Consider the following 27,676-nt stretch of genomic DNA (forward strand, 5'->3'; position numbering starts at 1 on the left):
ATTTTGCTCTTTGTTGAAGGCCGTACGATGACCTATAGTTGTTAACGTCTATGTCAGTTGGTCTCTAGAAGAGAGTTGTTTAACTGGAAATCATACCATATTTTATTTTTATATCGACTGACATTTAGGCGACCCAAGTTAAGCGATATTTAGATATTATCGATCTAATGAGGAGACAAATCAAGGTAATTAACAAAAGTTGAGGGAATCATATGAATTCGAGAAGGTGCTGACCCTGTGCGTCGACAGAGTAGCGTCTTCTGTCAGTCAAAACATATCTAAACTTCGAACACATATTGCAAAGGGGTTTATATTACTTTTTGTAACGGTCAACCAATTAATGATGATGACATTAAAACTTATGTAGTGTCTATTTCAGTCATTGTTTCCTCATAACTCTGTTCGATCATTTTTGTGTCTCGTGCACACTCCTTCTGATGACGTCTGTATATTGTGAACATGTATACACGTAATGTATCAATTAAGATATGGTAACGGATGTTTGGGAAGAGGTTATTTAACTGCCTAGAACTAGGTAACAGTTGGAAAGTTGAAATCATTACGTTTGTTATAAATTTTAGTTCGAATTTTGCATGACAGGTTTTTTCTTTTTGTCTCTCAAAAAATATCATCTGAATTCTGTTCCTATGAAAGAAGTCCGACAGTAGGGTTGCACAATTAGAACCAATTGGAAAACCGACGGATATAAACATTTGCTGTTACAGAATGTTTGCAAACAGGGAATATATCTCCCTCATGCAAAACTCTGATTTCTGGCCGACTTTAGCTATTCTTTTTGTCTTGTTTATTTTTATCAGCTCTCCAATGTTTTAATAAGTTTTGGATTTTCAAAGAATTTGACCTTGAGCACCACTGAAGAGACATTTATAGTCGAAATGCGCATCTGATGCAGTTGCATTGGTACCGTTAATGTGATTCAGTGAGACCTTATCTATATAAAGTTTATCAAGTCGAAAAGAAAAAAAACCAACCAAATGACAAACATTTCACAAAACACATCATAGAAAACTAAAGACTGAGCAACGCCCCCCCCCTCTCCCCTCCCCCCCCCCCCCCAAAAAAAATAGCCGGGTGGATCCTAAGTGGTCCGGAAGGGTAAGCCGATCCTGCTACACAGGTGGCACTCGTGGCACCTGTCGTTATGAACACTTGTTTACATTCAGATTTAAGGGCCTGGTCATATTAGGCAAGAACATGTGTAACAATATTAAACTTAATAATCTAATTTTGGTGTACTGTGTTAGTATCTTCTGCGCATCGTTGCTTTTGAAAATCACTCTTATATTTTGTTCTCATTCATTTATAGTGAACTGCCACACAAAAATTGAAGGAATGAAGTCAAGCAAAAGTAAGTACAAAATTTTGCGACCAAATATGATCATAATGTGAAGTATGAGATTATGAAAAATAAACGTTAACGTGTATAGTAAAACAAACAAAAATCATAACATAAGAAAGGAAAATCAAAACATATATGTCGAACATAGACTGACAAAACATGCGAGGGGAAAAACAAAAAACGATACAAAGACATACAAACGTCTACAAAACACTACACAAAAAACTTAAGACTGAGCAACATTAACCCAACCAAAAACCCTGCGAAAGGCTAAACAAATGCTGGCCCCATGTGACACCCGTATTGTTTTTATGCTAGTAATGATCGTTTTGAATTCGTTACTTCAGATATTGCCTACGTCGCATCATCATATAGAACGTCTAAATTCATGCACCCGATATCTTAAAAAGTATTCATTCTACACTTTGTTACATCTTCATAAATAATGAAGGGCTGATTTATGTACAAAACAATGAACGAAAAACAAATATGATATACCGCAACAATATTTGGCAATGCAAAATATAGGTATCGGCAGATTTTAGAACCATGAATATACTATCAGATTATTACATGACATTTTTCATATCAGATATATTATCAGCCTAAGGTTCAATATCAGCCCAAGATTCTTATCAGATGTATTATCAGCCCAAGGTTCAATATCAACCCAAGAACCGAAGACTCGAGGGCTGATATTTAGCGAGGGCTGATAATACATCTGATATGAAAAATGACATGTAATAATCTGATAGTATATTCATGGTTCTAAAATCTGCCGATACCTATATTTTTGCATTGCATAAGGTCATGTTTTTCTCTGAATGTTAATAACGTCTTTACACTAAATCCATTGGATGTTAGATGTGTACTGATTGATATGTTAGTCTTAGACACATGATTTTTTAAAGAATGATCCTGTTAAGTGGTTCTCAAAAAGTGAAAAGTTTACGAACGACGGACGCCAAATGTGATACATCCGATATGAAATCTTTCTATCATATGCCTCAACAGAGGAGAAAAAGAACTGTATAATATATTTTTATATTGACAAAAATCAACAAAACATAATGAACACTGTTTGGAAAAGTCAACATTTGTAAAGTAACTTGCTAAATTATGCTGGAAACTTTGAAAAATGCATTTATTGTATAATTTGTTTTGCATTTTGCATAATATAATTTTCTGTTTCCTAATATTTGTTTTGTATCCTACTTTGTTAGTTTTTCACTGAAAACGTACCATTGAGGTGTATTTAACGGAATTTGCCGAGTACGCGTTGGAATTCCATTCAATAACTTTATGGAAAGGCATGGGATAATAGCCGGAAGCAGTTGATAAATTTTTAATATCAGCCCGCTAAGCAACATGTCAGAAAATACGGAATTCACGTAAATGAAATGCTATTATCATACTGTAAAAATTATAAGTTATTTACTCTAAGAATAAGATAAATATGTGTATAACAATAATATTTACTTTGGTTTAAATTTACTGATAACAAAATCAATATTTATACTGATAAAAGTATTTAGTAAAGGTATTAAGTAATTTGGTAACGAAATCCTTCAAATACATAGATTACGTTCATTGAAATCCAAAACATCAGTATAGATAGAGGCATAGCGAATGCGTTGGGATATATAAACACCGTTAGATGGTGCAAAATGAACATCAGCGTCCAAAAAAGGAAAACTAACAATATGGAACAAAAAAATCGAGTTTCTCGTGTAAAACTGAAATACCCAAATCTAGGAAAAGACAGTTATTACCGTTTATAAAAAATAAAATAACAAAAATACCGAACTCAAAGGAAAATTCAAAACGGAAAGTCCCTTATCAAGTGGCAAAATGAAAAGCTCATACACATCAAACGAATGGAATATCGATTTATTTTAAGTAAGTTCCTTTGGGTACATTTTGCCAGTATATTTTTAAAAATCTTGATTATTTAACGAAAAATATGAAGATAAGGGTAGCAGCTGTTGTTGGATTTATCAACTAAATTGAACTTAGACGAGTTTTAGGCCATACACTGTATTTCATAACAGTACAGGAACAAGTCTACTATTAAAAGGGCGAAATTGGTGCCCATGGGAATACCTACAATCTGTCGATAAACTTCATTGTCGAAACGTACATAAATATTTGCAAGGAGAACATTTACAGCTTCAATCATCTCATCACACATCTAGTAAGTACACCTACCATATTCTTTCTATTTAAAGAAGAAGGCTTCATATGAGTTGCAGCAAATAAATTTTCAATCATATTTTTCACACGACCATTTAATTAAATATGAAAAATTTTGTTTGATGAAATTGTGTGGAAGTGTAGTGTAAAGAGTTGAAAAGTCAAAACTGTCATCCGAATTAAAAGGACCAATAAAAGCACGAAGGGGCATCGGTGGCCGAATGGTCTTAGTAGTCGAACTACTGTATCACTAGCCTCGACTCTAATCTTAATTGACTAGGATTGTCAGTTTTCCTATCGAAGGTCATTGGTTCTCTCAGGGCACTCCGGCTTCTTCCACCAGTAAAAACTGACCGCCACGAAATAGCACAATAGTGCCGAAAGTGGCGTTAAAACAATCAATCAATCAACCAAACGCACGTAATTTATCTAAAACATTTTTTCACACTCTAAAATAGTTAATTCCACTATTTCAAATGTTTTATTACAAGAGTTAATGATAAGTTCTTTGATAGTAGTTAAGAAACTGGTTAAAAGTAACGAACGTTTTTTTGTAGAACACTTACTAGAAGCCGAGAAAAAACGATGTTTTACGGGTTTTTTGTAATGGCCGGACCTTTACGAATAACCGACGATTGGGCTCAAGCAGAATACGACTATCAGGTGCTGATACTTTAATCTATGAATCAATCTGACAAATGGTAAAAAGCCGAAAAATACAAATTAAATAACAATTTTGAAATGGTTGAATAAATGTTATGATGACCAAAGTGTTAAATATAAATGATAGCACAGTTCGTTGAATGCGAGAAAACGTTGTAATTTTAAGAACAGTTAAATTTCCAGTATTTCACGGAGAAAGAGTTCAAATATGTGACGAGCAGTTTTAAGGCATCACATACAATGTTATAAATGTAACTCAATCTGTGTTGAGCCAAACATTGTGTCTACGATGACGTCTGTTCCTCGGTTCCGTAATGACCTTGCAGTACTGTCCGAGATACGTGTGAAAAGGGAACTGGTAACACTAATTTCGATTATCAAATGTTTTACACATGTTTAAGATGTATAATCCTCCTAGATTTGGAAAACATACATTGATTATGAAAATAATCAAGCAAACTATATAAATTGATGAAAGAGGTTCCAAAATACTGATATCTATCGGATATCACTATTCCACGAATAAATAATATATGAATATAAGATTACTATATTAATACATAGTTTCACTAATCTATAGACACTTAATAATCATCTTCAGGAATCATGTCCACGATCGGTCGTCTGAAAAAGGTTCGTAATTCATCCTATGGGAAACTAGGTATGCCACAGTGTTTATTCCTTCTGAATAACGACGCCTCCTTTGATAAGATAGCGGCGATCTATGATCCAAGATGGTCCTACAGTTAGTCAGACGAGAGTTAGTAATCGGTTTTCTTCTGAGTTTGCGGAATGTCAATGTTTTGCGAGTAACAGACGAAATTGAGCGTTTCACCCTAACGTTTCATCCGGCAGATCTAGTTGCTGCCTCTGTGAAATAGCAACCTCGATGTTTGATCTTGTCATAGTAGTGTCGGACAAAAGGCATTGCTATATGATGACGTCCAGATAGGATCACTGGTTCCGTTTCACTATGACTGAAATCCGATTTGACGATACGGTCTCCTATTCGGAGTCGTCCTTGCTTGTGTAAAAGCGGATTGAAGTTGGCCATCGGGCCTTGCTTCGGGATAGGTTGCTGTCTGCAAATACAAGTTATTTCTTTTCCATTAACTTCAGGTCATGGTGATTCCAGAATAAAATTTGCGTCATCCAAAAAATTCCCCATAGAAGTCAAAGATTTTGCCTTTGGTGACAACAAGAAGTGTCCATTTAGAGACATGCTTAAATACATTAGACTACGATCCGAGTCCGGTACACTCAAATAATTGTATGGCATGCGTTTTTCCAACCTTGATAGTTGAAATTAATTTCGGTCGTTATCTGGAACAACGAGTTGATTTTGCTCCTCCAAGGTTCTTTTCGGTCTCGTGACAAGATTTGCTGTGGTTTGCTAGTCAAGATGTTTGTTATCTTTGCGTTTACCTCGAAAGGAACAGTTTGCTTTCCATGTGTGTCTCTCCAACTATGACCCAACCCAGTTTCAGCTTTTGGGCAAATGGAGCTCTGGATGGTCCTTGGCGTTGTTCAGGGACGTGGTGGTGTGCCTCTTCCGGAGCACCTGAGATCACCCCAAGTTTTGGGTGGGGCCCGTGTAGCTCAGTCTTTAGTTTTCTATGTTGTGTTTTGTGTACTATTGTTTGTCTAACGGTCTTTTTCTTTTTTAGCCATGGCGTTGTCAGTTTATTTTCGACTTATGAGTTTGAATGTCCGTCTGGTATCTTTCGCCTCTCTTTTAAGACTTTTCCAATAAGCAGTAGAATTTTGTACTGTTTATCAAACTGTGAAACTCTTTCGCTAAGGTATTGTAAGTGTCGATAGTGCAAAGTTTGACCAGGTGTCGTTATTTCGTTCCGATTATTGGGAATATTATCACATTCAATTAATGTAGGCAAATCGAATTGTACATCACCATGTACGGATTTCATGACGAAATCTCTTCCTCTTTTCCTCGAAGTAGCTACTCTGCCGGAGCACGTTAATAGAGTATAGTTTTCCAGTTTATCTCGTACACCAAAAAGACTGGAGAATTACGACGAGGAAATAGGCCGGTTGCTTGGGTCGTCAATGATGGCGTGCATCCGGATCGCTTTTTTAGCCTTGTCCTTGTTAAACACATCTACTGTTAATATCTTGTCACAATATTTCCTTCTCTTAAGATCCATGTAGATTTCTGTCGCACTTGTAGCAAACATTGTTTAGTTTTAACCATTGTTTGCGTTTTTCAATTGGCTTGGCTCGGAACACTAGGCATTCGTTCAACGGATGCTTTGTTTGGTGTAGGATACAAAGATCTTGTTGTTGACTGCTGTCTCAAAGCTGCTGTTTAAATTCCGTTGGTTTTAGAGTGCATCTGAGGTGTGAACTTTGGTGCAGCACCTTTTGTAGCTAGTGTGACTTCCAATTCGATGATGAATCCATGATCGTTCTTGATATTGCTTATTTCTCTGATAAATGCAGAGAATTCCGTATAAGGCGGAAAGGCAAGTTCGTATTTGGACGTATATCTTGAAGCCCTGTTTATCCACTTTTCTTGGAGTCCATAAGGCAATTTTGACACCATTTGTTTTATTCCGAATAGTCGAAGTAAGCAAGCAAACATGTCAGCTTGGGATTTTCCCTGTGATATTTCATTTCTGATAGAATATCAGACAATTCATAAAGAAGTTACTTGTCCTTGTTAGTCATCTTTGGGAAGTTGACAAGTTTATTCACGAGAGACGCCTCCAACATTTCTGGAGCACCATACCGCTCGTCAAGTATCTGCCATACTCTTTGTAGATTTTTTGTTTGGTTGTTGGCGTTCGACGCCCTCTTACTAATGGCATGTTTGACAGACTCTTGTCCTAGCCACTTGATCATAAGGTTTATCTGTTTCGAGTCTGAAACTGGTTACTCTTCCCTGACGTTCTTGAAACAGGCTTTACATGCGTGAAAAGATTCAGCCCGGTCATGGAAGTTTGTTAACCTGAACATCAGCAGGTCCTTACGCAGGAGAAATCTTGTTATATCCGATGACGGATTGATATAATGATTGTTATTGGTAGGCATGGAAGTTTGAATCACGGGTGTTGATTGGTGAGCGACGGGGATCTCCTCTGAAACGCTCTGTTTTTTGTTTGTTCGTTACTGTTCCCAGATCTAGGAAAAAAGTAACTTCTGGTGACGTAGCATTTGCAGGTGAAGCAGCAGGTTCTTGTAATAGAGAGTCTCTATCCTAAGCTGGAACAAACTCATGCGCATTATGAATCAGACTAGCTATGTTTTATGTATGTGTAGATTCACGCATGCCGGTTGCTTCTGGCACGACTGCAGAATTCAGATTTTAGTTAACAAAGTTTTGTACACGTTGGAGTTTGTCTTCAGTTTCGTCAGGAAGATCCCTCAGCCCTTGACTGTCGTCGTACTCCAGTTCAATGAGTTCACATAATTGCCTAGTCTCGGGATTTTTTACTGGCTGTACAGCATCTACTTGGAATTCCGCTCCTGCTTGGATTTTTTTTTCCGGACGCTCGATTCCTTCTTGTCATTCTACGTGTTTTTAATTAACTAACAGTTTGTACTATTAAAATATAATGTCGCCATCGTTGCCACAACTTCTTTGGTTTGCTGCATTGGACACACATTCAGTGCTGCGTATTGTTGAGTAACAATTACGAACTATGCTTCGTTGTATTTCCACGTCAGGATAAGTGTAGACAGGCAGGTGCTGATACTTTAATCTATGAATAAATTTGACAAATGGTAAAAAGCTGAAAAAATAACAATGTCACAATGAGCCGAATAAATGTTATTATGAACGTAATGTCAAATATAACTGAATGTGAGAAAATTTTGTAATTTTAAGAACAGTTAAATTTCCAGTATTTCACAGAGAAAGAGTTCAAATATGTGATGAGCAGTTTGAAGGCATCACATTCAATGTTATAAATGTAACTAACTCTGTGGTAAGCCACACATTGTGTCAAAGATGACGTCTATACGAAAATGTTCATTGGTTCCGTAATGACTTTGCAGTTTTGTTCAGATACGTATGAGAAAGAAAATTGGTAACAACATTTTCGATAATTAGATGTATTACAATGTTGACTGCTGTACCCTAATTTATTTAGGTAATATTTTTACCTATTATGTCTGTTTGTTTTGCTCACACATTGTTGTCAATATTATAGAATTTTATGCCACTGTCATACAAGTGAGATGTTTAGCTAGCTATAAAACCACGTTTAATCCACCATTTTCTACATAAGGAAATGCCCGTACCAAGTCAGGAATATAACAGTTGTTTTCCATTCGTTTGATGTGTTTGAGCTTTTGATTTTGCCATTTGTTAAGGGACTTTCCGTTTAAAATTTTCCTTGGAGTTCGGTATTTTTTTATTTTACTTTTTACACAGGTTTAAGATGTATAATCCTCCCAGGTTAAGAACACATACACTGATTGTGAAAATAATGAAAACAAACTATATAAATTGATGAACGAGGTTCCCGAATAGTTGTCTAGGTAACAAATATACAGTAGGGACCTTTAAAAGAGGGACGAAAGATACCAGAGGGACATTCAAACTCATAGATCGAAAACAAACTGACAACGCCATGGCCAAAAACCAAAAAACAAACAAACAATAGTACAGATGACACAACATAGAAAACTAAAGTCTAAGCACCACGAACCCCACAAAAAACTGGGGGTGATCTCAGGTGCTCCGGAAGGGTAAGCAGATCCTGCTCCACATGTGGCACCCGTCGTGTTGCTTATGTTATTACAAATCCGGTAAATAGTCTAATTCGGTAGGTCACATTCGTGAAAAGGGAAGGGTATTGTAGTTACGACATAAGGAACATATCCGATATCATCTGTGAAACGGTTATTCCATAACGGTCAACCAACTCGTGATGGCGTCCGTAAAATTTACGAAGGGATGATTTCAACTTCACCATTTGGAACTCTTGGTTTAATAGCTTCCCTGTGTGTAGCAATCCTCTATCAAGGAAATCATGATAGGAAATACAAGCCCGGGAATATCGTATCAATTGGGAGATATATACTCCGTATGCAGGCGCTGCTGGAATGTTGCTACATAGAAATGGAAAGTTCACAATTGGGACGCTGAAATCATCTCTTTTGTCGTAAAGTTTTGTTTTCAACCGACCCTCATTGTCAATTTCTAGATGTAAGTCAAGATATGAGGCAGACTTAACTGTATCTGTAGTATCCTTATCTCTAGTTCGATGGGATAGATTCGTTCAACATAGTCACCAAATTTTGTATTATTTAGTGAGAGAACATCATCTATATAGCGGAACGTAAAGTTAAAGGATATTGCTAACTTATTATCTTTCTTCCTAAGAAGTTCCTGTATGAAGTCAGCCTCATAATAATTAAGAAACAAGTCGGCAAGAAGAGGGGCACAGTTGGTTCACATTGGAATAAATGTTCACAAGAAGCCTTAAGCTGAGATGTGGTCATAATATGATTGTTTATTATATGACTCACTGTGGAGCACAAGGACCTAAATGTAAAAAAACTTACCATGTCAGTCTTAAGAACTTATGTGTTGTATTTACGTCACCACATGGTTGGCTGCTTTGTCTGCAAGTTCGAACACAAACCGCTGTGTATATTTGTTTGAGAAAGATGAACAATAGCAAGTAATTTGCAAAATATTTATATAAAAACTCTGGCAAATAAAAAATTATAACCGTCCTTTAATAGTCTTTTACAGTTATAAAATCCCGACAACATTTAGTAAAGACGAGGTATGATAAGAGCCATTTTAGTTGACCCTGAAATTGAAAAGTAAATAGTAAAATTCTTCTTTCCTTGCAAACTATGCTGATTCTACTGATAAATGAATAGATTATAAAATCTAGACACTTCAATTCTGAAAAGTCAATTGTAATGTTACCATAACGTTAATTTTCATTGTTATTAATAAATGTTATATGAGTATTTTAAACCAAATCTTAAATTCTATCCTAATTCTATCCTATTTTGAGGAAATTTCAGAAATTCAAATGTGACGTCACCTTTTTTTTTTGCGTTGATCTCTTTGGCTAGCTCGGCTGTGAAATTTTATGTGCTGGTTTATGTTTTTTTATGTATCCGTTTTTATTCTGTAGTTAGTCACCACTTCGGTGTTATCATGTATATCCATTATATGGTCATTTGTATAAATTTACTGTTTGCAAAAGTATGAATTATTCTAAATACTAAGGATTTTCTTATCCCAGACATATAACCTTAGCCGTATTTGGCACAACTTTTTGGAAGTTTTGGTCTTTAATGCTCTTCAACTTTGTACTTGTTTTGGCTTTCGAACTTTTTTGATCTGAGCGTCACTGGTTAGTCTTGTGTGGACGAAACGCGCGTCTTAAAATTTAAACCTGGTACCTTTTGTTAGCTATTATTCGTATGTTTCTCTGTCCTATATGTTCTCCCATTTATTTTTATTGTAGTCCTGTCATGTAATGTTGTCATTTTAATGTTATATTTAACATTGCCATAAAAGTGGGGGGTTTGGCCAGCCACAAAACCAGGTTCAACCCATCATTTTTTTCTTAAAATGTCCTGTACCAAGTCAGGAAAATGGCCACTGTTATATTATAGTTCGTTTCTGTGTGTGTTACATTTCAATGTTGTGTTTCTGTTGTGTCGTAGTTCTATTCTTATATTTGATGTGTTTCCCTCAGTTTTAGTTGGTAACCCGGATATGTTTTTTTTCTCAATCGATTTATGAATTTCGAACAGCGGTATACTACTGTTGCCTTTAGTTATAAACATTGTATATTAGCCAAAACGGTCGCTCTATATAAAGTGTTTGTTTAAATTCGTTATGAGCCAAGCAATTTTTTAAATATATTGTTTACCCGCATTAACATCTTTGTAGCAAAATATATGATTTTGTTCATAAGTAAGGATTGATAAAAAGATCTCAGATTCAGGGTATATTGGCCGATCTTGCAGTTTTGCATAAAATTCAAGTAACTTAAAGCTCTGGATCAAGTAGGTAAGGAAAAACTGAAAAAATATTGATACTGATATCTGTCAGCCTAATGTCTTGTTAACATTTGAGTGACGTTGTTTGATATGTTTATAATACTTTCGTTTTTCGAAATACAGACATAAAATGACCATATTATTGCTTCTCCTTTCTCTCAAAAATCACCTGATATATTAAGGATTAAGATAAAATCATCGTCATGCAATATCCATTTTGTTTTCAAAAGGATTTGTGAAGTTCACTAAGCAGAAAAATCTTACCTGCTGCGATGTTTTCGATGATTATTCGGTTAACCGAGTAACAACTGCTAATAACAATGTTGAAAATAAACGAAGAAGTACGTGTTTTCCCATGAGTGATTTTTTCGCATATTCAATATTTTGATAAATAATTTGAAATAAGGAATGAAACACGATTTGGAAACAATGACAGAAAAGGTAACCAACATATTATAATATATCAAGAAAGCAATGACACTTAAATCAAAAACATAAAAACTAAAACAAAAATAGTAAAGCCAACTGAAGCTGTGCATACCGTCATGTAATGTAAAAATGTGCGTACAAAAGTCTAAATCTAATTTTCATCTTTTTCAAATAGCGCTATAGCTGTAATTCCTGTCCTTGATCGCATACGTGTATGTTAAAAGACACCAAGATTTATTAAAACAGTGTTAACACACGCCTTTGCGCTATAGGTTGCTTCCGTACCACAATTAAATAATAATCCTGGATCATATTTAATAAATTTTAGCGCTGCATATATGCCTACAGAAAGAGCTGTTTTACATATACATAAGGTATACAGTCCATACTTGATTAGATGATAAAAAGGTACTCAAAATAAGAATACTATAAACAAAGAGAAATATTCCTTACCACGCAATGAAAATGTAATGTGTAACATTTTAGCTATTGATAATGAGAGTACAAATAAAATTGCAAACAAACATAAATAAAAAAAAAAACATTTATTACTCTCATTAATTTTTATCTTCTAGTGAATAGAGTATAATAAAACATTAACCGTTTAAATCAATTATACAGGTATCTAACATATGTTTTGTAGGCGAAGCAGTTAAAATATTTAGCCCAATGTGAGTATTATCCTATTCTTGCATAAGTAGATAATTTTGTAAGATTGTGCAGTTTAACTGAATAAACTCATCATAGTTACCAGGATTACTTTTTGTACGCCAGACGCGCGTTTCCGTCTACAAGAAACTCACCAGAGACGCTCGAATAAAAATATTTAAAGTTGAAGAGCATTAAGGACCTCACATTCTGAATGGTTTTGTCAAATACAGCTAAGGTAATCTATTCCTGGGGGTAGAAAATCCTAAGTATTTCGAAACAAACCCAAAGTTTTATAAACAGTAAATTTATAATCATGACCATATGAAAGGAAAGAGATAATGAGAGGAAAATCCAAAAGCATTTCTCGAAGAAAATCGTCCTTGCAAACAACCTATTTAAAATTTAATTGAATCCGTCGTTATTTAATTGACCGTTTTGAAATATTTGTGTAACAAATGACTACGGGTACGTTCGAATTGCCATAGCCATAACCCGGCTTTTTTCCATTTGGGAATTCTCTATTAAAATGTTTCAATACACAATTTGTAAATGTTTTTTTGTCTCAATGCTCAAACAGCAATTTATCCCAAAAGGACCCCGATAAAATTTGCAGATTGGAAGTTGTGTCTTAAGAATTAAAGTGTTGTTACACAGCACATGATTTATTGTAGTAGGACGATGGAATACCTTGAGGATTCAACTGCGTTTGTATTTCAAAAAGGATTATAAAAATAAACTTGCACTCTATTCAATATAACTTTATTTTATACGTCTTTATATATATATGCCACAACTTTATGACAGACTTTCATACAATTTGTAAATGTTTTTTTGTCTCAATGCTCAAACAGCAATTTATCCCAAAAGGACCCCGATAAAATTTGCAGATTGGAAGTTGTGTCTTAAGAATTAAAGTGTTTTTACACAGCACATGATTTATTGTGGTAGGACGATGGAATACCTTGAGGATTCATCTGCGTTTGTATTTCAAAAAGGATTATAAAAATAAACTTGCACTCTATTCAATATACCCTTATTTTATACGTCATTATATATATATGCCACAACTTTATGACAGACTTTCTCTTCCTGATCCGGTTATACAAGGCAATCCTCATTGCTAAAATTAGTTTCGTCTGAATTTAGTTAAACAATGTTAGTTTTGTTATTATGATTAACCCGGATTTGTTTTTATCTCTATCGATTTATGAGTTTTCGAACAGCGGTATACTACTGTTGCCTTTATTATGCTGCAGAAAATTTTGTACTTCACTTAGCAGGATTTTATCCCATGCTTCCATGTCTTCATGGCAACGTTGTCTGCACTAAATTTCGCCTCGCTTCGTAGAATACTAGGCAGACTGGGTACAAATTAAGCTTTCATTAATCTTTCCTTGTCATGTCAACTAGGTTTATAACACAATATATTGTACAAGCTATATTGTTGCATAAAGATCGTCAATCTTGCAGATCATTATGTTTTAGCCCGTAAAGAATCGTCATACTTGAATCATGATATATCAGATAATACATTATAAAAAATAGGATCCAGAAACATTGACCCATTTCTCTGACGTCAGTCTATAGTTCTTACTTTAGATTATTTTTTAAGAATCCACTGACCACAGTGTTAACTTAAGAAAACTTATATTATAACTTTTAACTTTTAACTTACGATCTTCTATCCTCTCAAAATCGAGTTTCATATGAAAGGTTCGAACTCGTGCGTATTTTCATCGTAAATCGTTACAGTCTTCAGTATATGCATGATACCACTATACCACGAATGCTGACATAAATCAATATTTAAATTATACTCTTAAAACGCTTAATTGTCAAAACATGTCAATAAACTGGATTTCTGTCTCATTGATGATTAACTTTTGTAATCTATGAAATATATATTATGTCTTGGTTTGTTCATCATTATATGAAAATGAAATATATAATACCCCTAAGATTAAATTGATTGGTCGAGAAAAAATTAAAGATGAAAAAATTTCATTCTGGGTACTAGGTTTGCACTCCGTACTGTTAATGTCACCGCTATGACTTTCATTACCAACGACTAAACCATCACAGTTATGAACAGCTTGATTGAAATTTAAAAAAAAATTAACATACTTAAACATCTGTAGCAGGAGCAATTTTGCTCGGGATTCGGGGAGGCGTACCAAAGATTATACTAGCTTATTGACTGATTGACGATGGATGCCAAATGTAATAACGCTAAAATAATCTAAACTTAATGAAACGGAAACAGTTTAAACAACATTTATATATAATTGTTCAAATAAAACCGTTTGCACATAAGTTTATTTATTTTGGAAAGCAAAATGAAATGTAGCTATATGAAACGGTAGGTATACGGAAGATGCGCTAACCTTATAGATTTGGATTAGTACTGCACATTGGTAGCACGCCCTCTGACAATATCATAAATTTTGCTGAATACTATATATAATATATAAATTTCAAAGGTTCTAAATTTTGGTAATTAAAATTCTTAAACTTTTCAGAACAAGATAAATAAATTCTGTATATCAATATATGCTTTTTTGAATAAATCAAAAATACCAAAATCTCTTAAATTTAAATAATTTGTAATGATTAAACATTATAAATGAAATATTTATTAACCAATATGAAATTTGGTGTTAAAAAAGGAAGCTAACACCCCATTTAAGTTATATCAAACTTATGTTAACTTGTCGAATGTATAAATATAGATGTGAACCGTGTGGATATAATCATTTCCAACTATTATAGAATAAAAAAGACAAAATACGAAATTATATTTATGAAAATCCGTTGGTTTATTGTCAAAACGTAAATCAGACAGTCGTTTTACTAGAAATGGGTTAAGCTAGAGAATTTATAAGAAGTGGTGGATTCGGAAACGATGATCAACTTGCGACCAGCGTTGCTCGTTGATTATCGTTTACGAATCCACTACGTCTTATAAATTCTCTAATACAGAAACAGTGATTATTTTAGTCTATTATGCTTCACATTAAAATGCCAGATTTTGATTGGCTAATACGAGGAAGATAATTTACTCTATCCTATGGCTCAGCGGGAGACAATTTTTGAATGTGACGCAGACCAATCAAAATCGATAATTTAAAGGACAATAAATTGAATTTACATCAATATTTTTCAAGACAATGCTCAAGTTATACGTTTTGGCCTCAGAACTTTTTCATAGACTATAAATAAAGATACATCTTGCTTTACTTTTGTCGTTTTTCTAAAATATGTAACGTTGTTATGTACATGACATCATAGATAACTACTCTCAAACTAAAACTTAAAAGACAATAATGGCAAAACATTCAGTATAATAAATCAAATAACACATAGCTGAGACGCTGATAGAGCAGATTGTTACCCTTCGAATAAACATTGTCAACCTTGGCTTCGCCTCAATCGACAATGTTTTCTCGGGGTAACAATCTGCTCTATCACCCTTTCAGCTATGTGTTATTTATATACCGTCTCCAATTCTTTGATGCTGTCACATCGATTTTATTCTATAATGTACTTCACTATATATGATTACTTAACGACAGACATTATCCATTGGATTAATTCAGGGTACAAAAGGATAAAACTTCAGATTGCAAATCTTTCGTTTCAAATTAAGCCCAATAAAGCTGTTATGAAAAAATTGCTATTACGAATCTTTGTCCACGCAACAGCGGGATTTGAACCCATGGTTCTGTGAAACCTAGAAGCATCGCCTACACTGTCAAGATCCTTACATCATTCCCCAAGATTTAATTCGTTAGCTTCTTCGAGGAATGCAACACTAAACAATATGCATTGTAGCATGTTGATGGTACACCTTGAGGATCAAAACTGTGTTTGTTGTTGAAAAGGATTATAATACTTGCCATATATTCCCTTCAGTATCATTTTTGATTTTATAGTAAAACTAAGTGATAACTTCATGACAGATGTCCTCTAGTAGGGTTATACAGGGTGTATACCGCTATAAACATTTACTTCGTCTTGAATTGAACTCAATAATGTCAGTTCAAGCAAAGGAGAGTATATGATAAAGCTCTCTTTGATGCCAAAATTTCAATTTAACTTTATTTTCAAAATTTTGGAATTAGTGGTGGCTTTATCAAACCTCTCTTGGTGCTTAATCTGACATTATTGAGCACATGATTTATTGTGGTATTTTGTTTTACAGATTTTCTTAATCTAACAAATCACATCCGTCAAATGTTCATAAAAGAGGGACGAAAGATACAAGAGGGACAGTCAAACTCATAGATCGAAAAATAAACTGACAACGCCATGGCCAAAAATAAAAAGACAAACAGACAAATAAAGTACAGATGACACAACATAGAAATCTAAAGACTAAGCAACACGAACCCCACAAAAAACTGGGGGTGATCTCAGGTGCTCCAGAAGGGTAAGCAGATCCTGTGGCACCCGTCGTGTTGCTTATGTTATTACAAATCCGGTAAATAGTCTAATTCGGTAGGTCACATTCGTGAAAAGGGAAGGGTATTGTAGTTACGACATAAGGACATCATCTGTGAAACGGTTATTTCATAACAGTCAACCAACTCGTGATGGCGTCCGTAAAATTTACGAAGGGATGATTTCAACCTAACCATTTGGAACTCTTGGTTTAATAGCTTCCTTGTGAGCAGCAATCCTCTATCAAGGAAATCATGATAGGAAATACAAGCCCGGGAATATCGTATCAATTGGGAATATATACTCCGTATGCAGGCGCTGCTGGAATGTTGCTACATAGAAATGGAAAGTTCACAATTGGGAAGCTGTAATCATCTCTTTTGTCGTAAAGGTTTGTTTTCAACCGACCATCATTGTCAATTTCTAGATGTAAGTCAAGATATGAGGCAGACTTAACTGTATCTGTAATATCCTTTATCTCTAGTTCGATGGGATAGATTCGTTCAACATAGTCACCAAATTTTGTATTATTTAGTGAGAGAACATCATCTATATAGCGGAACGTAAAGTTAAAGGATATTGCTAACTTCTTATCTTTCCTCCTAAGAAGTTCCTGTGTGAAGTCAGCCTCATAATAATAAAGAAGCAAGTCGGCAAGAAGAGGGGCACAATTGGTTCCCATTGGAATTCCGACAGTCTGTTGAAAAACACGTCCTCCAAACGTAACAAATATGTTGTCAATCAAGAAATCAAGCATCTTGATAATGTCAGTTTCAGAGAATTTTTTGTTTGAATCAAAGTGATTCTTTACAAAGTAGGATTTATCCCTCCCCAAGACAAGATACTTGTATCTACGTTCGCCATTCTTATTAATAAAACAAAGTAATACCAACTCTTTCAATTTGTCTTTTAGTTTGGAATGGGGAATACTTGTGTAAAGTGTAGAAAAGTCAAATGTTTTAATACTATTGCAAGATGAGAGAGTCTTAGATTGTATGTACTCTAAAAGATCATAAGAGATAAGTATGTAATACAAAAGTATTTAAATGTTTGAACAATGTCTTACATATTTGCATTTGGGGCTTCAAACGTCTTGTAATAGGTACAACCTTCTGAAATAGCTTCATTTTGAGATATGGTTATTAATATTGAGAAAAATCCAAGGCTTTACCCCAAAATATGTATTTTGCAAATATCGTCATGTAGTTACAAATCCTTTGGTTTAAGATTTTGCTCATTGTAGCGCTGATCGGAATTGTAATATACTTTTGCTAAAACTACCTGAATGCAACAATCAAATGCTTCTTAACTTTACGAATCAACGTTTCAAACTAACAGTCGTACTCTTGTTAGCTAGTAGATAGACAAAGATAACTACACGATTACAAAGTCCCTGTTACAAATCAAAGAGAGGCGAAAGATACCAACGGGACATTCTAACTCATAAGTCGAAAATAAACTGACAACGCAATGGATAAAAAAGAAAACGACAAATAGACACAAAACACAACATAAAAAACCAAAGACTGAGCAACACGAATCCCAACGAAAACTGTGGGTGATTTCGGTTGCACCTCATGTGGCACCCGTCGTGTTGCTTATAAAAGTACAAACCCGGTGATAAGTCTTATTCGATAGGCCACATTCGGGGAAAAGGGGACGGGATTGTAGTTACGACAATTGGAACATATCCGTCGTCGTCTGTGAAACAGATATTCCATAACGGTTGACCAACTCGTGATGGCGTCTGTAAAATTTACAAAGGAATGATTTCAACTTCATCCCTCGGAAATCTAGGTTTAATAGCTTCCTCGTGAGTAGTAACCCTCTATCAAGGAAATCATGATAGTAAACGCAAGCTCTTGGAGTTAAATATATAAAATGATATTTATCAGGTCGATGGATCGATGCATTGAAATACTAGTACATATGTTAACCATTATTTGGCACGTATACTGTTATCGGTGTATTTTTGGGGAAGTTATGTATAAATGAACATTTTAGAACAAAAATTGAAAATCGTGCGGTACGTGATTGTGAATTTATACATCCCGCACAACCAAACGAACGCCAAACTTTGGCAAGGGTTTTACTGCCGGTTGATAAAAGACCAATTTAATAACAATTTTAAATGCCCCAGTCAACCCCTAGGGTAAATAAATTATTGGCATCAGAAACGTGTGCAGAACCAACTTATGTCCAGCCTATTTGGAAGGAAATGCATAATTCTGCGTTGCTGAACATTTTAATCCGTTTGTTTTACGTAATCTTGACATCCTGTTTCAATTCTATTGCGTGATTCCTAATCACTTGCCATAACTTACCAACGTCTTTTATAGGAGTACCACGACGGGTGTCACATGTGGAGCAGGATTTGCTTTCCCTTCCGGAGCACCTGAGATCACCCCCGGTTGTTGATGGGGTTCGTATTGCTCAGTCTTTAGTTTTCTATGTTGTGTTTTTTGTACAGTTGTTTGTCTTTTTGTCTTTTTCGTTTTTGCCATGGCGTTGTCAGTCAATTTCGATTTATGAGTTTGAATGTCCCTTTGGTATCTTTCGCTTCTCTCTTATACAGGAACAAGAATTTTTTTTTTTCGAACGCAATGTCGAAATAATTGTAGCCCCTTATTTTCAATGGAAATTTCCTTTCTGAAAATTGTTTATGAAGGCATTTGGAACCGAAAACATTATTTGAAATAAAGTTATTCATAATTGTAATCAATTTATTAGTGCAATAATATCTTACAGTATTAACCTTATCATTTGTGAGAATCAGCCCAAGATTTTCGCTGATACTCCTTTGACTGATGTAGTCTGAGTAGATGGTCGACAGTGATCTCTGATTTTGTGAGTTCGAACCTCGATCGTGGTGCGGACCGTTTGTGCCTGATATCAAATGACAAAGATTGACAGTTTTTCCTGTCAAATGTCGATGGTTCTCTAAGGGAACGTCGGCCTCATCCACCAATATAAACCGGCCATCACTAAGCCAAGTCTCTGAAAGTGGCGTTAAACACCAACACACAACCAAAAATAAACAAATGTTTTTGTATTTTTTCATTTAAGAACCTATGCATGTATGTACGTAAGTTGATTGATTGATCGATGCTTGCTGATATTTCTGTCCCTAGTACTAAATCCCTTTCTTTAATAGAAATAATTGTTTTCAACTTTTTTACTTTTCTTTTAATGGCATATAGAAATATTGCAATAACTATGTTTGAAGTGTAAAGAATTTTGTATGTTTAAGATAAATTTTATGTTTGTAATGGTCCTTTCAATTCGGTGGACAGTTTTGACATTTTGACTCTCTATCCTACTGTATGCGATCGCACAATCTTTGATGAGGTGATTAAAGCTGCAAATCCTCTGCTTGCAAACACATCTGTATAACAATGAAACAACTATCCACCGGAGACCAAATGACGTAAATGTTATCAACTATAGCGTAATACTGTACGGCGTTTCACAATCAGCAAAACCCATATCATATAGCAAACCATAAAAAGTGCGACATGACAAAATGTAAAACAATTCAAACAAAATAACCAACGCCCTGATATAAGCAAAAAAAACAATAATCGAAAAACAAATATTATATAGAGCAACAAACGACAACCACTGAATGTTACCCTTCTGATTTGGGAGTCACATATAAAATGGGCGGGGTTAATGTTGTTTGCAGGCGCCCAACCCTTCCCCTTATCTTGGACAATGATGTAACAGCAAAACATAAGAACAAAGTGTAAAAATCAGTTAAAAAGGGCTAAACTTGTCAGATCGATACAAAGCACACACAAAGCCTACAAAGTTCCGATTTAACAGTACTTAGAAGTACTGAAAGCTAGTTCGAAACAATTTACAATCTTATAGAAACAGTAATACGTGTCCTTTTCCACATTTTTTTTTGAATATTTCAGTTTAACACGGGAAATTCTAGACAAAAAAAATAACGACAAACCAAAGACGATGTTTTGTTATCTTTTTGCAATTTTTCTACTTTGAAAAAGTGATGTTCCTTTGACACCGTCTGAAACTGTTTATATTTCCCGACTAGTTAGCTTTAACTTTGTCTTTACTGACGTTTTAGATTTTAATAAATGAGTATATGCATAATTTTTAGTTAAGGATTTCGTCTTTAACGAATTACTGAAACTTACTAACATGAGCAACACGACGGGTGCTACATGCGGAGCAGTATTTGCTTACCCTTGCGGAGCACCTGAAATCACCCCCAGTTTTTAGTGGTGTTCGTGTTGCTCAGTCTTTAGTTTTTATGTTGTGTTTTGTGTACTGTTGTTTGTCTGTTTGTCTTTTTCTTTTTTAGCCATAGCGTTGTCAGTTAAGTTTTGACTTATGAGATTGAATGTCCATTTGGTATATTTCGCCTCTCTTTTACTAAATTCTTTCTTAGATACACAATTTTTGTTCGGAATTTTAGCCGTACCCGTAGGAACCTTATTACAAACGGGGTTTCACATCCTACTGTTTACGGTGATGGTGTTTATATAACCCTTACAATTATGTACGAGTGACGTAAACTTATTTATTATTTTAAAAGTTAATATATTTTAATCACTGTACTGAGATCTTTGAATATTGACTTTGTCAGGACTAAAATTTAATTTGATCTCAATAAGTTAAATCATAACCAAATTATGAATCCGCTCGATGCATAGGAAAACATTATTAATTTTGTTTATTATTTGCAATTGGCACGAAACAAGCTTTAGGTAACTGGAATAAGATCGATACATTGTGTCTTTTGTATTTTTTTTTTTTTTACATGTTTCGAGTTTTTGTTTTGTGCTGATCCCCTAATGAATCATAAAACCCTTTCCTACAGAGTTTTACAGTTTCGAATAATTAGGCGATTCGGTATAAAGGCCAATGAGACAACTATCCAAAAGAAACCATATGTTTTTATGTTGAGTTGATTTTCTAAAATAAATTATTGAGCATTTTGTATTGTCGGGAATTTGATAGCTTTCTATACGGTACTTTTTTTGCTTATTGTTTAAAGACGTACGGTGACCGATAATTTTTTACATTAATGTCAGTTGGTCTTGGGTCGAACTCTATCTTAATGGCGATTATACATGTACCACATCTCCTTTTTTTCAAAAAATAGAAAAAAATGGATATCTATAAAGGCAACAGTAGTATACCGCTGTTTAAAAGTCATTAATTGATTGAAAGAAAACAAATCCGGGTCAGAAAACTAAAACCGAGGGAAACACATCAACTATAAGAAGAAAACAATGGAACAATAGAAACAATGAAGTGCAACAAAAACAAACGCAAATGCAACATACATAGAAACGAACTATTTGATAACAACTGCCATATTCCTGACTTGGTACAGGACATTTTAAGAAAAAATGGTGGGTTGATCCTGGTTTTATGGCTAGCCAAACCTCCTGCTTATATGGCAATGTTGAAAATACCGTTAAAATGACAACATTACGTGACAGGAATACAGTACAAATAAATGCAAAAACACTCAGGACAGAAATTACATAAATAAATAATATAACATTTCCACATGTTAACCACAGAATAAAAACGAACACCTAAAATTAATTTTCGACAGTACACAAATACAGCATAATAGAATTATGAACAGTGCATCACACGAATGTATCAACGCCACACAAAGTGACGTCACAGGTAAATTTCTAAAAATTGAATTCAAAATCGGGATTAAGTTTGTAATGGTGTTATTCGATGTATTTTCTAACAATTACAAGAATATTAATGTAGAATTGTGTTAGTAAGGGAGCAATTAATTGTATGTTCTAACCAAGTCGGTTTGTCTTTTAAATAAAACTGTGTAAAAACTAATAAATCCCACAACAGTCATATTCGTGAATAGGTCACGTTCGGTACTTAAAAGACCAGACGACGTATATGGTAAACCACAATCTAAGACGTGGTAAAATGTCTTTAGTTATTTTAGACACAGATACATCTATAGATCAACCCGTTCGAGATGGTGTCCATAAAATTTACGGAGTGTCACTTTTAATCTTTCCGCCTCCTAAATCCGTTGTAGCAGTTTCTGCGTAAGGAGCACACTCCTGTATATGAAGTCTGTATAGTGTGAACATGCACGAGCATAAAGTATCAATTGAGATATGTAATTACCATACGATGGGGCAGCGGGTATGTTACTGCTAAGAAGTATGATTTACTTCAATTAAATAGCTTATTAAAACACTAAAAACAAAATACATCATGTGTATATACACTGAAAATACCGAACTCCCAGTTGAATTAAAAAAAGCGGGAATTAAGTCTATAAAACCTGAAAAAATCAAACGCTCGATTATAAAATCAACTGTCATATTACCTTCAAACTTATAAGTCGAAAATAAACTGACAACGTCATGGCAAATAATGAAAAAGATCAAGAGCCAACCAATAGTACACAAAACACAACATAGAAAACGAAAGACTGAGCAATACGAACCCCACCAAAGACCGGGGTGATCTCAGGTGCTCCGGAAGGGTAGGCAGATCTTGTTCCACATGTGTCATCCGTCGTGTTTCTAATGTAAGTAAAAACCCGGTGATAAGTATATTCGGTAGGTCACATTCCGGTAAAAGAGGACAGGTTGTGGTTACGACAATTGGAACATATCCGTCGTCATCTGTGAAATTAGTGAAAAAGTTCAACCAAAACTTGCACATATTCTACGTCTGCTCTTTTAAAAAAACACACCAATAATCCAAAACCATTATGAACTGGGATCAACCTAGTTACCGTTTGCCACAAAGTTATAAATTTTTTACAGACATATCTAATGAACTCTTGTTATAACTTTTTAACATTTTAGGTGGCCTGATACTATTTTTAGTTTGCTGTATACTCAGTCTGACTGATATCATTTCGCCAGTGTCAATAAAAAGAAAATCGACAGCTGAAACAATTTCACAGGTGCCTTTATACATAGAATCAACAGTCACAAAACATTATTACAGTTTGATCGAAAACAGGAAGGGTTCAATATGTCCTATCTTGCAAGGTGGACTCGGAAATAGATTGTTTCAATTTTCTACTGCGTTTGCTGCTGCAAGGGCTAAGAATATGAATCTTATCATACCGTCTGATACTGAAATCAGCATGGTTTTTGAAATTAATGAGACCTTCAATGAAGCAAGACAATTGTGTAAGGGGTTTCGTAAGATTTTAGATAAAGCATCTCCAACTTTCCATAAAAACTTGATGAACTTTAGCTCACATGATAATATTCAACTTGGATATGGGCTTCAGTCGTGGAAATATTTTCATATGTATGATAAACAGCTAAAGAAGCAATTAACATTTAGAAAGCATATACAACATGAAGCAAAACAGACAATCGATAAAATACTGCAACGACGTAACATAACGTCACGCAAGAGTGTTAATTTGGTTGGTGTTCATATAAGGAGAGGCGATAAGGTTGGTAATGATGATGGGTTTAACATCGCAACACCAGAGTATTTAAGTAGATCTGTTAACTATTACACTAAAAAATATGAAGCTGTTTTATTTCTAGTTATATCAGATGGAATGTCATGGTCTAAAAAAAATATGCCTTCTCATGTTCCAGTAGAATATATATCATTAGGTAAAAGAGAACTTGATATGGCAACTGCAGTTGCCTGTGACCACACAATTATGACAATAGGAACGTTTGGCTGGTGGATCGGCTTCTTAACTGGTGGAGAAGTGGTATTCGTGAAGGATTCTGCAGCAAAGGGTTCACGATTTGAAAGGATACTAAATTTTGAAGATCATTACTATCCTCACTGGGTAGGACTTTAGATAATCTGCATCATGTACAAATCTCGTTTTAAACATCTTTATGAAAATTCATTGAACTAAAACTTAATTTAACCATTGGCGGACACATATAATCAGATTTGAAGATTTTGATTAGAGGAAAAGTAAAACCTAAGTGCCGTCCAGTTATAAACACTATCAAAACTACTGCAGAATGTGATCATTGATTACTGTAAATTAAGAAATAATTGCGAGGTTTTTATCATTGCGAATAATTCAAATGGGTGAGTATCGCAATAATAAGAACTCGCATTCTGATATCTGATACATATATCTGTATGCAGATTTTCTTGAAATCGCAATAATTAATCTCGCATTTGATAAACTATCTAACGGTTTAGGTTTAGGTTTATACTATGCACCAACGTATTGTGTTAACATATTACAATTGATAGGATACCACATGCATATTGACATTTTGCGGACTTCATTATAAGGGTTGTGCGCATAACGCAAAAACTACTGTAGTGGGGTTATATGGAGAACAATTCGACACTGCATAATGGTTTCTATCTTGAATTGGTTAACGAATATTATGTGTCTGTGTCTCAACTCCCAAGTGACACTAGTTCGTTGTTTATGATAGTCATATCTCCCAAGTGACACTAGTTCGTTGTTTATGATAGTCATATGCTTTGAAAATTTACCGATTGTGTCCTATTCCATACTATAACAATTCGACAGAGTCTGGATTCGTAATGTGTTTGATGCATTCATAGCATAATACGCTTGCCCGTACGGCGCAGTAGGTGTCGGTACTTTTTTAATGCATACTAGTTTCTTAGTTGTTCTCATTTGATTTGTTAATTCAAGATAGGTTAACGAGATATCAATATTGGTAATCTTATCTAACTCATATGAAGATTATATTGTTCCTGATGTTCGGTTCGCTACTATACAAGTGCAAAGAATAAGACATCATCGAGTCGTGATAAATCTCGCAGGTCCTGGAGCAATTTCGTCCTGTATTTCTTTTGGTACTTTTTCTGTAGAAATAACATTGATTGTTTTCCGTTGTTCCTTATATGTGTCTCTGATATTTCACGGATTACAATGTGATATTAAAATCTAAAAATATATGAGTAATGCAGGCGACAATAGTTTACCGATGTTCAAATCACGAAAGTCGATTGAAAATAGACAAATCAAGGTAACAAACAAACACTAAGGGAATCGCAAAAACCTTCTGAAGGGGCGAGATCGGATGCGTCGACAGGTTGTGGGTCTCCTGCTATGTATGTATCACCCGCTATACGAATCAATACCAAGTCATAATGTCGCAATCGGGAAGAGGGCACAGTCGATAAAATTCCAGATCAGACGACTATACTGGTATCTACTGATTTAGCACCTCGAACACAAGTCGCTTGTGAGTTGAGAAATCGACACAACGTATCGGTCAGCTAATTTGTGATGGTCAACGTAAAACTTAGTAGTGTCGATTTCGATCATTCATTTTCATAACCCTGTTTGAGCAGTTTTTGCGTAAGAAGCACACTTCTGTTAACGAAGTCCGAAAGTTGGGAACATGCATAAAAGCGAAACGTATTACCTGAGATATGATAACCCATACAATTGAGCAGAGGATATTTTACTGCTGAGAAATTGGAAGTTGACAACTGGAGAGTTGAAAATATCACGTTTGTCATAGATTCTTGCTTGAAGTCGTCCGTCCTTGTCAATATCGAAGAAAAGATAAAGATATGAAGAAGATAATTTTTCTTGTGTAGCTAAATTGATATCAAGTTTGCTATGATGTATAAGATGTAAGTACTCACTGAATGTGGATTATTTAGTGTTGTAGCTGTTTTTATGTAAGAAGCACACCCCTTCTCAATCAATAGTTCTGATATTTCTTTTTTTATATCAATAATTGAAATGATGTAGTGGTATAAGAAAACCTTAGACTTGTTCAGCAATGGTGGATTTTATTACAAACACTTACCGGCATCAATTAAGCGTGGTCCTATTTGTTGGCTATTTCAGTATCAAAATCAGTTGACTTGGTAACTCAACGTGGATTGTATTGTAAAAATGTGTGACACATTTGCTATACATTTAATAAAAGTATTCCGTGTTTTGGCAATCTAATATTTTCTTCTTTGATTTAAAAGTATTAACCTTTAAAAAGTAAAATAACAACAATAACGAACTCCAAGGAAAATTCAAAACGGAAAGTCCCTTATCAAATGGCAAAATCAAAAGCACACACATCAAACGAATGAAAAACAACTGTCATATTCCCGACTTGGCACAGACAATTCCTTATATAGAAAATGGTGGATTAAGTTAATGTTTAAATGTTATACCATAATATGTACCGTATGCGTATTTCTCAATAGCTCTGGCAAAATATTTAAAAAATCAAAAAAAAAAGGTACAGAAATTATATATGTCAAGATATAGTTTGAAAAAATTCTCATTTGAAGGATGTAACAAGGAAATTCAAATTTCAATTATAAAGACTAATTAAGTGAATGTTTACAAGAATCGATTTTAAATACAAACAAAGAGATGGTGTTACAAAGATAAAACACGATGACCTGTCAAAAACAGACCTGCCTATAGGTTTGGTAGGGAGCTGCCCTGTCTTCCGAATCAGTTAAAAGTAGATCTGTCAGCATGACAAAAGACCTTGAACAGTTACTAGCGATCATGGCTGGTATTGTAGTGATAAAGATGGCCTGCTTGTCTGCTTCAGATAAATAACCTTAACTTTGAAAGGGTTTTAAATTTTTTGTACAGGTTACCTAATACACCACAAATTTTAGTTAATTGATACAGATGGTGTAATCTGTATAAATTAATAAAAATCGGTGTTGTCTTTTTTTAAGAGTGCCAATACTACATGTATTCATATTCATTGAAAAGCATGAACCATTATTCTAATTCAGCAGACTTGGTAACGCATGATGGATTGTTTTATGTGACATGTAAGCATTATTAATATACGGTTATTATGATTCATTTCGGAACTAATTTGTTCCACTTATTTTTCTTTCTTTTTTTTTGGAATCATCGTCGGATTTAGTCTTGGCTTTCCCATTTTGAATTGTTTCTCATTTTTGTATACCTGGACCTCACTTTGGTATTGGCTTTGGTCTTTTTTA

The 27,676-nt window shown here is 34.6% G+C and overlaps 1 protein-coding gene across 1 annotated transcript; it reads left to right on the plus strand.

Moving 5' to 3' along the window:
* Window positions 1-11,565: 11,565 nt before the first annotated feature.
* On the plus strand, window positions 11,566-27,399 carry LOC127727170 (galactoside alpha-(1,2)-fucosyltransferase 1-like). The gene is made up of 3 exons (XM_052234617.1): window positions 11,566-11,656; window positions 12,288-12,315; window positions 23,575-27,399. The coding sequence occupies exons 1-3, from the start codon at window positions 11,624-11,626 to the stop codon at window positions 24,546-24,548; spliced, it is 1,035 nt and encodes a 344-aa protein (XP_052090577.1). The 5' UTR covers window positions 11,566-11,623; the 3' UTR covers window positions 24,549-27,399.
* Window positions 27,400-27,676: the final 277 nt, after the last annotated feature.

This window comes from Mytilus californianus, unplaced genomic scaffold (assembly GCF_021869535.1).
Source record: "Mytilus californianus isolate M0D057914Y unplaced genomic scaffold, xbMytCali1.0.p SCAF_19, whole genome shotgun sequence".
Classification (NCBI taxonomy): Eukaryota; Metazoa; Mollusca; class Bivalvia; order Mytilida; family Mytilidae; genus Mytilus; species Mytilus californianus.

Excerpts from the sequence above, each read along its gene's own strand:
- LOC127727170 (XM_052234617.1), top strand. The coding sequence starts at position 11,624 with ATGAAACACGATTTGGAAACAATGACAGAAAAG. Across the intron at positions 11,657-12,287 it reads TGGAAACAATGACAGAAAAG|GCGAAGCAGTTAAAATATTT; the intron begins GTAACCAACATA and ends TATGTTTTGTAG. Across the intron at positions 12,316-23,574 it reads GTTAAAATATTTAGCCCAAT|GTGGCCTGATACTATTTTTA; the intron begins GTGAGTATTATC and ends TTAACATTTTAG.